We start from the raw sequence: 13,816 nt of genomic DNA on the forward strand, positions 1-13,816 counted from the left end.
ATTCATCAAACAATAAAATCTATTGAATGACACATTATTTAAAGACCGATATTCAACTTTCACACAAGTAGAGTAGCTAACATTAAAATCCCATCCAAAGAACCAAATAGGCAAAGTATAGTATTTTTTTTTTTTATTTAAAAAAAATCAAATTAGTAAAGCATTAAGAAACCCTATTCTAGTCCAAATGGTTTAATTTTCTTTTCCACTGAAAAAATGACATTACTAAACAGTAAACACCTTTGGTTGGGGGAAAAGAAGAGTAGACTTCCACAATCACATAATGCTTACATGAGAACCCAGCAAAACCCACGTTATGTAGATCTATATTTTTTTATGGGGGCGCTCTTTCACAATGGATAGAAGAAGACACACCATACATGCCTACAAAGGCTTCAATTAGAGTATATCATTAGGTAGACACGATGACAAGGAGATTCAAAACGTTCAATTTTCATCTCTCACCATTATAGAAAACAAAACCACAACGAAAGCACATTGAAAAAAGAAACCAGTAACTGCAGATGACAACTAACGACAAAAAAAATATATAGCCGAATGAAAATGGCTACTACCCTGAACCAGTAAGAAGTTTCTTAGATTTTGTTGAAGGCAACAATGTCACAGCTTTGGATATACTCATTGCAAGGTTCGACAGTAAGACGCTCCTCAATTAGGTCATCCACAGATACAAGGTCATCCACAATGGTAAGCATGATCTGGAGCTTCTTTATCCCATAACCGACTGCAACCAATTTTGCTGTAACAAAGAAAATGCATTAGTATTCACATTAGAAAATTGGAAATTAGAAGCACCTTTATGGAGAAGCCATATATATTGATAAAGAATTAAACCGTACATGCTCCCCAAAAGAGACCAGGAATCTCAACACTCCGAACAGCCTCTTCCAGCTTCTTCATGTTAGTCTCATCATCCCAAGGCTTCACATCCAAAAGAACAGAAGACTTTCCACCTATAATGATTAAATGTTAAAATACTAAATGAAGAGGCATAAAACAACACTGCAGGTAATGTCATTAGTTTTGGCAGGAAATAAGGTAAGCAAAAGTCGAGTTAAGGTTATGTTAGGCGAGACTACATGATTGATAACATCAACATGAACATAATGCAATTTTATTGTAATTCATTATTGATAAGTACTTCATGTAAGTCAGATAATTTAACAAATAAAACTTACTCTCTTTCTTTTTGGCTGGCTTCTTAGCTGCCTCCCTCTCCTCTGCAGCTTTCTTGTCCTCCTCTGTCTCATCACCAAATAGGTCAAGGTCATCATCATCTCCAGCAGCAGCTTCCTGAAAATTTCACATGGGAATAAGAAACATTCTGATTGAAGTTACCAGCTGGGCACAGCACAGCTTTCAACATAAACTGGAACAGCAAAACCACAGAATGAGCAATACATGAACAAATGCATAAAAAGAAAGAAAATTCCAGCTCCATTAACACAAATAAGTAAAGGCTATTGGGTAACAGTATTTAACCAAGACATAAACTTCTAAAACCCCTTTCAACTTTAATACAAATTTTCAGAATGAATGAGAAACCAACAACAATTGTAGTGACACTTTTATGACCCAGTTGCAGTATTCACATTTATTCTCATTTTCTATTCTTGTGGAATTGGATCAAGTTTCTAAGGTAGGGAGAAGTTACAAAATCCTTAAAGAAAAAGGGGAAAAAAAAAAACTATAACAAAAGACCGAATTAGAAACTAAATGCTCTTACCAAAAATAAAAATTATTTTAACTTCCGTTTACATTGAAAATCATTATACACTGATCACAAAACAACCATTAGTGAACTACACTGATCACTCTAAAGGCGTTAACGCCCACGAACGAACTAACAAAAATCTTTCTTTTGTTGATCCCTGACTAATCTGTTGACTGACCTGATCACACTAAACGCACTAACACACTATAGTAAATGCAACATATTCCATTCCGGGATTTATAACCATAAGTCTATTAAAATCTTATTCTAGAGGCATAGCACATAAACACACGCATCACAACACACCACACTACACAGAATTACTATTTGTAAAATAGATAAGAGACCCATGTCTTGGAAATGTGTTACAACATACCTCCTTGGCAGGAGCAGCAACAACTGGGGCACCTTTGCCACCTACTCTCACTCCAACAGCTTTTCCAGGGAAGCTAACAAAAACAACAATTGACAATTAACAAAAATCAAAACTATATTAACTAATAAAAATAAAGGGAGAGAGAGAAGAGAGCAAACCTTGCAGCGAGTTGGGAAGAAACGGCGTCGTACCACTTGCAAACATTGGGGAAAGAGTTACTGGGGTTAACCAAAACGGCAGCGTATACCTTGATGTCATCCTTGGTGAGATTGTCTCCGGAAACATAGGATTTTCCGGAAAGAAACTCATCGAGAGATTTGAGGCCTGCTTCGGTGTGGAGATCTGAGAAAGTGATAGCCATTGGATTTGGTTTCGATCTGATCTGAGTTTGGAGTTGAGTTGATTTGAGTTCAGTTGGACGATGCGACTTACGAGGGAGGCGGAGTTTAACAAATGAGAAAAAGCAGAGAAGCTAAAGAGAGGAGTGTACGGGGCGATATGAGTGACTATTTATAGTGTCTATATTTATTCGCTAACCCTAGAACGGATATTCCCCTTACCCAACCTAGACTATTCTCTTTCCAATGTGACTCGAGTAAGGAATTATTTTTGACCGCCATCGTTACCTCTCAGGATTTTTTTTTTTTTTTTAATAATTATAAAAGCCAAACTATTTTATTAGTTAACTAAGGTTTAAAACTATTTTGGTATTTAACAAATCAAGTGTTTTATAGTTGATTTTGGATTATAAATTGAGTACATATAATCGATTTCCCAATAGCACTAGCAGTTGAGCTGGAGGATCTGTCCATGTAGGCTTGGAAATCGAGTCTAATAGACTTAGTTTTTGTTCATAGAAATCGAATTTACTGGACTCGGTTTTCATTCATAGAAATTGAGTCTACTAAATGGTCCCCAGCCCTCCACGTGTGGCATGTGGGTCCTAGCTAGGACTTGTTTTCCTCCTTACTCGTCTCCCTCAGTCTCTTCAGCTCTCAGACCCTCTCTTCACTCACTCACAACTTTCCTAAGCTCTCACACAACACTCATCTCACAGGTAATGTTTTTACAATATTGAGAATATTTTTTGTTAGTTAATATTGTGATTATTTGCTAGGTTTTTTTTAAAGAAAAAATTAGAATAGATTAGGAAAATTTTTGTTTTTGTTTTTTTAGTGTAAATATTGTGATTAATTTATTTGTTAGTATATTGTGATTATTTGCTAGTTTTAAAAAAAAAAAATTAATATTATGATTAATTATTGGGAATATTTAGTACTAAATATTGTGATTAATGTTATTACAACATATTGGGAATATATATATTTTTTTGGTTAGTGTAAATATTGTGATTAAATTATTTGCTAAGTTTTAAAAAAAAAATTAATATTGTGATTAATTATTGGGAATATTTAGTACCAAATATTTTGATTAATTATGTTATTACAACATATGGGAATATTTGTTTATTTTTTGTTAGTGTAAATATTGTGATTAAATTATTTGCTAGGTTTTTTTAAAAAAAAAAAATTTAATATTGTGATTAATTATTGGGAATATGTATTGGGGGAATATTTAGTACCAAATATTCTGATTAATTATGTTATTACAACATATTGGGAATATATATATATATATATATTGTTAGTGTAAATATTGTGATTAATAATATGCTAGGTTTTAAAAAAAATTTAATATTGTGATTAATTATAGGGAATATTTAGTACTAAATATTGTGATCAATGTTAGGAATATTTAGTACTTTTAGGTCTTTATCATGGGTATGAAATGGATTATGAGTTTGATACCTAAGATAGTATTGTAGTCTTTTTACCATAAATTATTTCAAGATATATTTGTTTAAGATTTGTAACAAATATTTCAATGGATAATTGGTTGGTATAATATTTTTGTTCATCATAACTTATTTGAATGGGTTTTGAAAGTCATGCCCCTAGAATGATTTGGAATTTTAAAAGAATATGAAATTGGTAATGACTATTTAGCAGGTGATCGGTTTTAATTTTACCTCGCCTTCCCAAACAACGCATGATCGATGTTCTTTTAGAAACCTTAACTCCGAACCCTCCATGGGACCAGGATTGAACTCATCAGGGATCTCAGCAACAACGGCAGCCATACTGCACGAAGTTTAGGGAGTCAAGAGTAATATAAGCACATGTTGAAGATAAATTGGCAAGGAGCTCAATGTATAGCCTAATTTCTTGCACAAATGATAAGTATGACAACCAAACACAGGGAATAAAGATACATGTAAAAAACTCAATATGCTGCTAAAAACTCAGTACAAGCTAAATTAATTAAGCCATCTACATTTCTCCATTTTCATTCAAATGTGTTCTGAGGAGTTAGAGCAATGCTTTGACAAATCAAGAATGTTGCTTATTAAGCTTGTAGAAGCATTCAAAATCCTTTTTCATTTTCTTTACAATATTCTTGACACCCCACATGCTGTTGGGGTGTCATAAATAATAGTAGTTTGTGGTAACATTGTCATTAAATAAGCTGCTTTTTCATATGAGTAAATACTTGAATCAAGATGGAGTGGTCCTTGAAATCAGAGTATGACCACCATTAAAAAAAAAAAAAAAAAAAAAAAAAAAGTGTTTGTAGAAAACATCTCTAGAGTTTTTTTTCTTTGAATGGTCTTCTTTCAATTTATGGGTAATGAGGGTATATAGTATCAGTGAAGGGTAAGAAAGTCACTCTTAAAAATCCTCCAGGTAGAATGTTTCGTGACTAACTCGCGAGAAGGCCTTACCTACGAGACACTCGCTAAAACGATAGCTTGACACGACTCTTCAGCTTCCAGTTATGTGCTCCTCAGATGCCCTTTTCGTGGGAACCCTTCTCGCGAACTTCTCGCGAGCTAGTCGCAAAATGCATTAATCTTCAATTAAGCTTAAGTCTTCACCAACTTAATACTAAACCCAATACAATAAAATCCCACAAAATACAAGGAACAAAATTAAAGCAATTACAACATTTTTTGTCATGGAATAAAGCCAACATAAAACACAGTTGTAAATCACAACTTTACATGCGCAAAGACATAGCAACATAGAAAGCTTGACTAGCCAAAGTGATATTTTTAGAGAGAAAGAGCGATACCAAGAGAGAGAAATGCATTGAGAGAGAGAGAGAGAGAGAGAGAGAGAGAGAGAGAGAGAGAGAGAGAGAGAGAGAGACCTAGAGACTGAGATGTTAAAGAAGAAGCGCAATTGTCATGATCCTCAACCTAACCATAGAGAGGTCAACTACTATCACTGCTGCCCTCATTATTGTACACTATACAAAATAAGTCTATTACATCAAGTGTTAATACAACAAAATTAGAGTAGTGGTATTAGTCACAAGACACAATATTATATCTATAAGTAAAAAGTCGTTGCAATAGTTACTTAAAAGTGGTAAATTATTACATTAATAATAATAAGTTGTAATAATTTATAATTTAATTTGCAATAGAGGCTTTAATATAAAATTGCATTAGTTGCAATAAATTATAATTTTAATTTGCAATAGAGGCTTTAATATAAAATTGCACTAGGGAAATTTGTTGCAGTAACTTAAATTTGTGAAATTGTTGTAATATTTTGATACCAATTATTTTTACAATCTATTACAATGAAAATTTTAAAGTAATATCTTATTGCAATAAGTGTATAATTACAATAACTAAATATCAATTATTTTACAATTTATTGCAGTGACAAACATGAAACTGCAACGAAAATATTATTATAATAATCCGATATCAATTATTTTAAAATCTATTGCAATAATAAACATGAAACAATTATCTATCACAACAAAGATATCATTGCAATAATTTAACTTAAATTATTTTTGTTAGATATTTGCAATTTATTGCAATAAAATTCATGAAGTTCGTAATAGTAAATTATTTATTGCAACAACAAATATATCATTGCATGAAGGCTGTCAATAAAATATCTAAAGTTTATTACAAAGAAATTTGTTATTGCACAAACCTATCATATATAATAATAAGTAGAATGACTTGTAGCCTATCATTTTAGTCATGTACAAGTAAACATAAAAGGATTGTCGTTCTTCACCATAACACTCATCTTCAATCCAACTTTGTCTTCATCAATTTATGATTGTAGTTGTTCTTCAACCTTCTATATCAAGTGAGAAGTGAATTTTGTGGGGTAGGGGTGGATATATAAGATATCTGTAGAGTGAAAAAAATATATGTGAACAATATAGATTTTCCAAGCAAACTAAACACAACTGCACACTTATTAACAACACAAATATTCCTTTTCCTATTACACATTTTATATGCTTTGTTGTTGTTGTTGTTTTTTTTTTTTTTTTTTTTTTTTTTTTGGTACTTATTAATGTTTTCTAATATAAGTGTATATATATATATATATTTTATATTTNGGCGTGGAGGGAGAGAACGTTTTTACTTGTTCTTTTTTAATGTTGACATTCATTTGAATCCCTTACTTCAATTGTCAAATTAGTGCTTAAAAATTTTAATTTTTGTCAATATAATCCCTCTACCAAAATGAATCAATCTGGTCCAATTCTATCCAAATCCATTAACAAATGAACTCTTTTAATTCTTTAAAAAAAAAATCAATATTCATCAAACAATAAAATCTATTGAATGACACATTATTTAAAGACCGATATTCAACTTTCACACAAGTAGAGTAGCTAACATTAAAATCCCATCCAAAGAACCAAATAGGCAAAGTATAGTATTTTTTTTTTTTATTTAAAAAAAATCAAATTAGTAAAGCATTAAGAAACCCTATTCTAGTCCAAATGGTTTAATTTTCTTTTCCACTGAAAAAATGACATTACTAAACAGTAAACACCTTTGGTTGGGGGAAAAGAAGAGTAGACTTCCACAATCACATAATGCTTACATGAGAACCCAGCAAAACCCACGTTATGTAGATCTATATTTTTTTATGGGGGCGCTCTTTCACAATGGATAGAAGAAGACACACCATACATGCCTACAAAGGCTTCAATTAGAGTATATCATTAGGTAGACACGATGACAAGGAGATTCAAAACGTTCAATTTTCATCTCTCACCATTATAGAAAACAAAACCACAACGAAAGCACATTGAAAAAAGAAACCAGTAACTGCAGATGACAACTAACGACAAAAAAAATATATAGCCGAATGAAAATGGCTACTACCCTGAACCAGTAAGAAGTTTCTTAGATTTTGTTGAAGGCAACAATGTCACAGCTTTGGATATACTCATTGCAAGGTTCGACAGTAAGACGCTCCTCAATTAGGTCATCCACAGATACAAGGTCATCCACAATGGTAAGCATGATCTGGAGCTTCTTTATCCCATAACCGACTGCAACCAATTTTGCTGTAACAAAGAAAATGCATTAGTATTCACATTAGAAAATTGGAAATTAGAAGCACCTTTATGGAGAAGCCATATATATTGATAAAGAATTAAACCGTACATGCTCCCCAAAAGAGACCAGGAATCTCAACACTCCGAACAGCCTCTTCCAGCTTCTTCATGTCAGTCTCATCATCCCAAGGCTTCACATCCAAAAGAACAGAAGACTTTCCACCTATAATGATTAAATGTTAAAATACTAAATGAAGAGGCATAAAACAACACTGCAGGTAATGTCATTAGTTTTGGCAGGAAATAAGGTAAGCAAAAGTCGAGTTAAGGTTATGTTAGGCGAGACTACATGATTGATAACATCAACATGAACATAATGCAATTTTATTGTAATTCATTATTGATAAGTACTTCATGTAAGTCAGATAATTTAACAAATAAAACTTACTCTCTTTCTTTTTGGCTGGCTTCTTAGCTGCCTCCCTCTCCTCTGCAGCTTTCTTGTCCTCCTCTGTCTCATCACCAAATAGGTCAAGGTCATCATCATCTCCAGCAGCAGCTTCCTGAAAATTTCACATGGGAATAAGAAACATTCTGATTGAAGTTACCAGCTGGGCACAGCACAGCTTTCAACATAAACTGGAACAGCAAAACCACAGAATGAGCAATACATGAACAAATGCATAAAAAGAAAGAAAATTCCAGCTCCATTAACACAAATAAGTAAAGGCTATTGGGTAACAGTATTTAACCAAGACATAAACTTCTAAAACCCCTTTCAACTTTAATACAAATTTTCAGAATGAATGAGAAACCAACAACAATTGTAGTGACACTTTTATGACCCAGTTGCAGTATTCACATTTATTCTCATTTTCTATTCTTGTGGAATTGGATCAAGTTTCTAAGGTAGGGAGAAGTTACAAAATCCTTAAAGAAAAAGGGGAAAAAAAAAAACTATAACAAAAGACCGAATTAGAAACTAAATGCTCTTACCAAAAATAAAAATTATTTTAACTTCCGTTTACATTGAAAATCATTATACACTGATCACAAAACAACCATTAGTGAACTACACTGATCACTCTAAAGGCGTTAACGCCCACGAACGAACTAACAAAAATCTTTCTTTTGTTGATCCCTGACTAATCTGTTGACTGACCTGATCACACTAAACGCACTAACACACTATAGTAAATGCAACATATTCCATTCCGGGATTTATAACCATAAGTCTATTAAAATCTTATTCTAGAGGCATAGCACATAAACACACGCATCACAACACACCACACTACACAGAATTACTATTTGTAAAATAGATAAGAGACCCATGTCTTGGAAATGTGTTACAACATACCTCCTTGGCAGGAGCAGCAACAACTGGGGCACCTTTGCCACCTACTCTCACTCCAACAGCTTTTCCAGGGAAGCTAACAAAAACAACAATTGACAATTAACAAAAATCAAAACTATATTAACTAATAAAAATAAAGGGAGAGAGAGAAGAGAGCAAACCTTGCAGCGAGTTGGGAAGAAACGGCGTCGTACCACTTGCAAACATTGGGGAAAGAGTTACTGGGGTTAACCAAAACGGCAGCGTATACCTTGATGTCATCCTTGGTGAGATTGTCTCCGGAAACATAGGATTTTCCGGAAAGAAACTCATCGAGAGATTTGAGGCCTGCTTCGGTGTGGAGATCTGAGAAAGTGATAGCCATTGGATTTGGTTTCGATCTGATCTGAGTTTGGAGTTGAGTTGATTTGAGTTCAGTTGGACGATGCGACTTACGAGGGAGGCGGAGTTTAACAAATGAGAAAAAGCAGAGAAGCTAAAGAGAGGAGTGTACGGGGCGATATGAGTGACTATTTATAGTGTCTATATTTATTCGCTAACCCTAGAACGGATATTCCCCTTACCCAACCTAGACTATTCTCTTTCCAATGTGACTCGAGTAAGGAATTATTTTTGACCGCCATCGTTACCTCTCAGGATTTTTTTTTTTTTTTTAATAATTATAAAAGCCAAACTATTTTATTAGTTAACTAAGGTTTAAAACTATTTTGGTATTTAACAAATCAAGTGTTTTATAGTTGATTTTGGATTATAAATTGAGTACATATAATCGATTTCCCAATAGCACTAGCAGTTGAGCTGGAGGATCTGTCCATGTAGGCTTGGAAATCGAGTCTAATAGACTTAGTTTTTGTTCATAGAAATCGAATTTACTGGACTCGGTTTTCATTCATAGAAATTGAGTCTACTAAATGGTCCCCAGCCCTCCACGTGTGGCATGTGGGTCCTAGCTAGGACTTGTTTTCCTCCTTACTCGTCTCCCTCAGTCTCTTCAGCTCTCAGACCCTCTCTTCACTCACTCACAACTTTCCTAAGCTCTCACACAACACTCATCTCACAGGTAATGTTTTTACAATATTGAGAATATTTTTTGTTAGTTAATATTGTGATTATTTGCTAGGTTTTTTTTAAAGAAAAAATTAGAATAGATTAGGAAAATTTTTGTTTTTGTTTTTTTAGTGTAAATATTGTGATTAATTTATTTGTTAGTATATTGTGATTATTTGCTAGTTTTAAAAAAAAAAAATTAATATTATGATTAATTATTGGGAATATTTAGTACTAAATATTGTGATTAATGTTATTACAACATATTGGGAATATATATATTTTTTTGGTTAGTGTAAATATTGTGATTAAATTATTTGCTAAGTTTTAAAAAAAAAATTAATATTGTGATTAATTATTGGGAATATTTAGTACCAAATATTTTGATTAATTATGTTATTACAACATATGGGAATATTTGTTTATTTTTTGTTAGTGTAAATATTGTGATTAAATTATTTGCTAGGTTTTTTTAAAAAAAAAAAATTTAATATTGTGATTAATTATTGGGAATATGTATTGGGGGAATATTTAGTACCAAATATTCTGATTAATTATGTTATTACAACATATTGGGAATATATATATATATATATATTGTTAGTGTAAATATTGTGATTAATAATATGCTAGGTTTTAAAAAAAATTTAATATTGTGATTAATTATAGGGAATATTTAGTACTAAATATTGTGATCAATGTTAGGAATATTTAGTACTTTTAGGTCTTTATCATGGGTATGAAATGGATTATGAGTTTGATACCTAAGATAGTATTGTAGTCTTTTTACCATAAATTATTTCAAGATATATTTGTTTAAGATTTGTAACAAATATTTCAATGGATAATTGGTTGGTATAATATTTTTGTTCATCATAACTTATTTGAATGGGTTTTGAAAGTCATGCCCCTAGAATGATTTGGAATTTTAAAAGAATATGAAATTGGTAATGACTATTTAGCAGGTGATCGGTTTTAATTTTACCTCGCCTTCCCAAACAACGCATGATCGATGTTCTTTTAGAAACCTTAACTCCGAACCCTCCATGGGACCAGGATTGAACTCATCAGGGATCTCAGCAACAACGGCAGCCATACTGCACGAAGTTTAGGGAGTCAAGAGTAATATAAGCACATGTTGAAGATAAATTGGCAAGGAGCTCAATGTATAGCCTAATTTCTTGCACAAATGATAAGTATGACAACCAAACACAGGGAATAAAGATACATGTAAAAAACTCAATATGCTGCTAAAAACTCAGTACAAGCTAAATTAATTAAGCCATCTACATTTCTCCATTTTCATTCAAATGTGTTCTGAGGAGTTAGAGCAATGCTTTGACAAATCAAGAATGTTGCTTATTAAGCTTGTAGAAGCATTCAAAATCCTTTTTCATTTTCTTTACAATATTCTTGACACCCCACATGCTGTTGGGGTGTCATAAATAATAGTAGTTTGTGGTAACATTGTCATTAAATAAGCTGCTTTTTCATATGAGTAAATACTTGAATCAAGATGGAGTGGTCCTTGAAATCAGAGTATGACCACCATTAAAAAAAAAAAAAAAAAAAAAAAAAAGCCTATCGGCTGTACATAACTTTGTACAAATTCTTTTGTGTGCAAATGATGAACCATAGTACAAGCATACCATTAAAACTGAGCATAATGTATTAAGAAAATAAAAAGATGACAACTTTTAATTTTATTGATAATTGATAAGTTACACAAATTCAGTGGGTCTTACTCTTAACCTCCTTCATGATCTCACAAGGGGAGGAGGTGTCATTTGGGCTAGAGGTCATTGGGCCAAAAGAAAATATGGCACCTACTTTAGTGCTGGAAAATAAATTACGTTTTGAGAATAGCTAAAAGTATACAATAAAGGAAAAAAAAATGCTGCAAGTGCCACTTTTTCTTGGTGAGGACCATTTAGATTTAGAGGAACAGAGGAAGTTGTTAAAGAGTTGAAATGGGGCAGAGCTTATTATCAGAACATTACAGTCTTTTGGTTTTCATAACAATCTGTACAGGAAATTTCAACTATGATTTTATATAGATGATCATAACAACAACAATAATAGGAAGACTATCACAATATGCAAACATATAGTTCTGTTCACTGTTTGTGTGACAAAATCTATTAAGTACAATGCATGCCAATAGAAAATCATCCATTACCAATAAACAAAAAATGAGTTGATTACGAAAATATTATTTAAGATTTAAGATTTCAAATTTAGTACATCATTTTGGACACCCTTTAATGGTTGAAACTTTTTAAAAACTAATCAATATATTTCTCCACTGACAAGCCAAGTTAACTTTCTGAATTTGGTAGTATTTCATAATCATCCTCCTCTTTTCTTATAGAAATAGTGTGTAGAACCCTAAAATATTGTCCATATCAATTGTTACTAAACAATAACCCAATAAAGTGCATTACTTAAAGGTAATTACAATTATTCTATTTGAAATCCCATTCAATTTCTTGGCAGTCATATTATACAAGATTCCAAGCCGCCTAAAAAGTATAGCTTTCATAGAGAGAGTATATTGGTATATGAATGTCCACCAACTTCCATTGCAGCATGATACTGATACTCCCCTCATCACATTCACACCTCCACTATAAGCTCATCACAATCAAAATGGTTTTGTTATGAATGCCTATCTACAATCACTGGGGACCACTTTCATTGGGTGGGTTTATTTTTTTTTTTTGCCAAATGGATTTTTGGTCAATGAATTATATGTTTTTTATCATGTATCATATAGTTTGTGGTACATGTTATGGGATAAAGGCAGATATAGACAAATTTAAAAAATACAACATGGTAACTGTTAGAAATGCACATTAGCAGTAACAAAGGAGCCTCAACATAGGAAACAAATACATTTAGTCCAACGCAACTGAATGAAATTATATTGAGTTCAAGCCTGAGGCAGAGCTGGCAGACTATGAAAATTGTGTAAGAAAAAGAGAAGATGGGAAACCAGTCACCGACCCGATTCACAGAGAGAGAGATAGAGTAACTCTAGGCATGCAGCTAGACCTCAGTTACTTTAGGCAGTTATCGCTATTATCAAGGATGATATTTGTTTTGTACTCAGTACTTTGGGGAGTTTCATGGATGATTTGTTCTTTGTTTACCATCTATAATTTTGCACTCAGTTACTTTCAGAACTTATCATGAATGCTTGTTTTTTTTTTTTATAGTATTGAACTAAATTTACCATGATAGCATCCATATTTGATGTTGGTTTCACTTTTATTGTGTCAATTGATGTTGGGATCAGTTGCGAAGGTTATTTCTTTTGGTATTTTGCTTTATTGTGGTGAAGAGTACTTCTTGATGATTATTTGCTAAATTCTACATTGAACTATATTTACTATGATGATATGAATTTGTAACAATATTTACACTTTTTGTGTCAATTGCATTGGTTCTCTTGCCAAGTTTGTCATTTTAGAACTTTAAATGTATTTCTACTTAAGATTTTGGGTTTTGTTTGTCCGTTTGACTTCGTAGATATCTAATTATGTTTACAGGTTTCGTATCAAATATTTTGATTCATCTCCAAGGTTGTGTCTTTTTTTGAGCTTTCTTATTGTTTTTGTATAAACTTTGGTGTTCCCCATTTTATTGATGTCAATTTCAGTTTTTGTTTTGGGTCTCTAATGGCTTTGCACATTCTCTAGCCCGTTGGACATTTTGTTCAACTTCAGGAGCCCAACCCATCTCAACCATCTTCCCGGATTTTTTGTAAGGATGATGATGGGCATGTTCCCTACAGTTGTCCTTGTCCCCTTTGAGCTTTTGTAATAAAATTGTATCACCTTACTTATCAATAAAATAAGGGATAATTGATGTTATTCTTACTTTTCGTGTCAATTGTATTGGGTTTTGA

General features: G+C 32.4%; 2 protein-coding genes across 2 annotated transcripts; both read right to left on the minus strand.

The window, feature by feature from the left end:
• Positions 1 to 381: 381 nt before the first annotated feature.
• Positions 382 to 2,624, minus strand: LOC136063489 (elongation factor 1-beta 2-like). The gene is made up of 5 exons (XM_065763960.1): positions 2,270 to 2,624; positions 2,112 to 2,184; positions 1,200 to 1,314; positions 861 to 974; positions 382 to 760 (listed from the first exon to the last, which is right to left on the minus strand). Exons 1-5 carry the CDS (start codon positions 2,470 to 2,472, stop codon positions 597 to 599), a joined length of 669 nt encoding a protein of 222 aa, XP_065620032.1. The 5' UTR covers positions 2,473 to 2,624; the 3' UTR covers positions 382 to 596.
• A 4,508-nt stretch (positions 2,625 to 7,132) lies between these two features.
• On the minus strand, positions 7,133 to 9,372 carry LOC112033074 (elongation factor 1-beta 2). The gene is made up of 5 exons (XM_024065848.2): positions 9,021 to 9,372; positions 8,863 to 8,935; positions 7,951 to 8,065; positions 7,612 to 7,725; positions 7,133 to 7,511 (listed from the first exon to the last, which is right to left on the minus strand). Exons 1-5 carry the CDS (start codon positions 9,221 to 9,223, stop codon positions 7,348 to 7,350), a joined length of 669 nt encoding a protein of 222 aa, XP_023921616.2. The 5' UTR covers positions 9,224 to 9,372; the 3' UTR covers positions 7,133 to 7,347.
• Positions 9,373 to 13,816: the final 4,444 nt, after the last annotated feature.

Source organism: Quercus suber, unplaced genomic scaffold (genome assembly GCF_002906115.3).
Source record: "Quercus suber isolate HL8 unplaced genomic scaffold, Cork oak 2.0 scaffold_534, whole genome shotgun sequence".
In the NCBI taxonomy this organism is placed as follows: Eukaryota; Viridiplantae; Streptophyta; class Magnoliopsida; order Fagales; family Fagaceae; genus Quercus; species Quercus suber.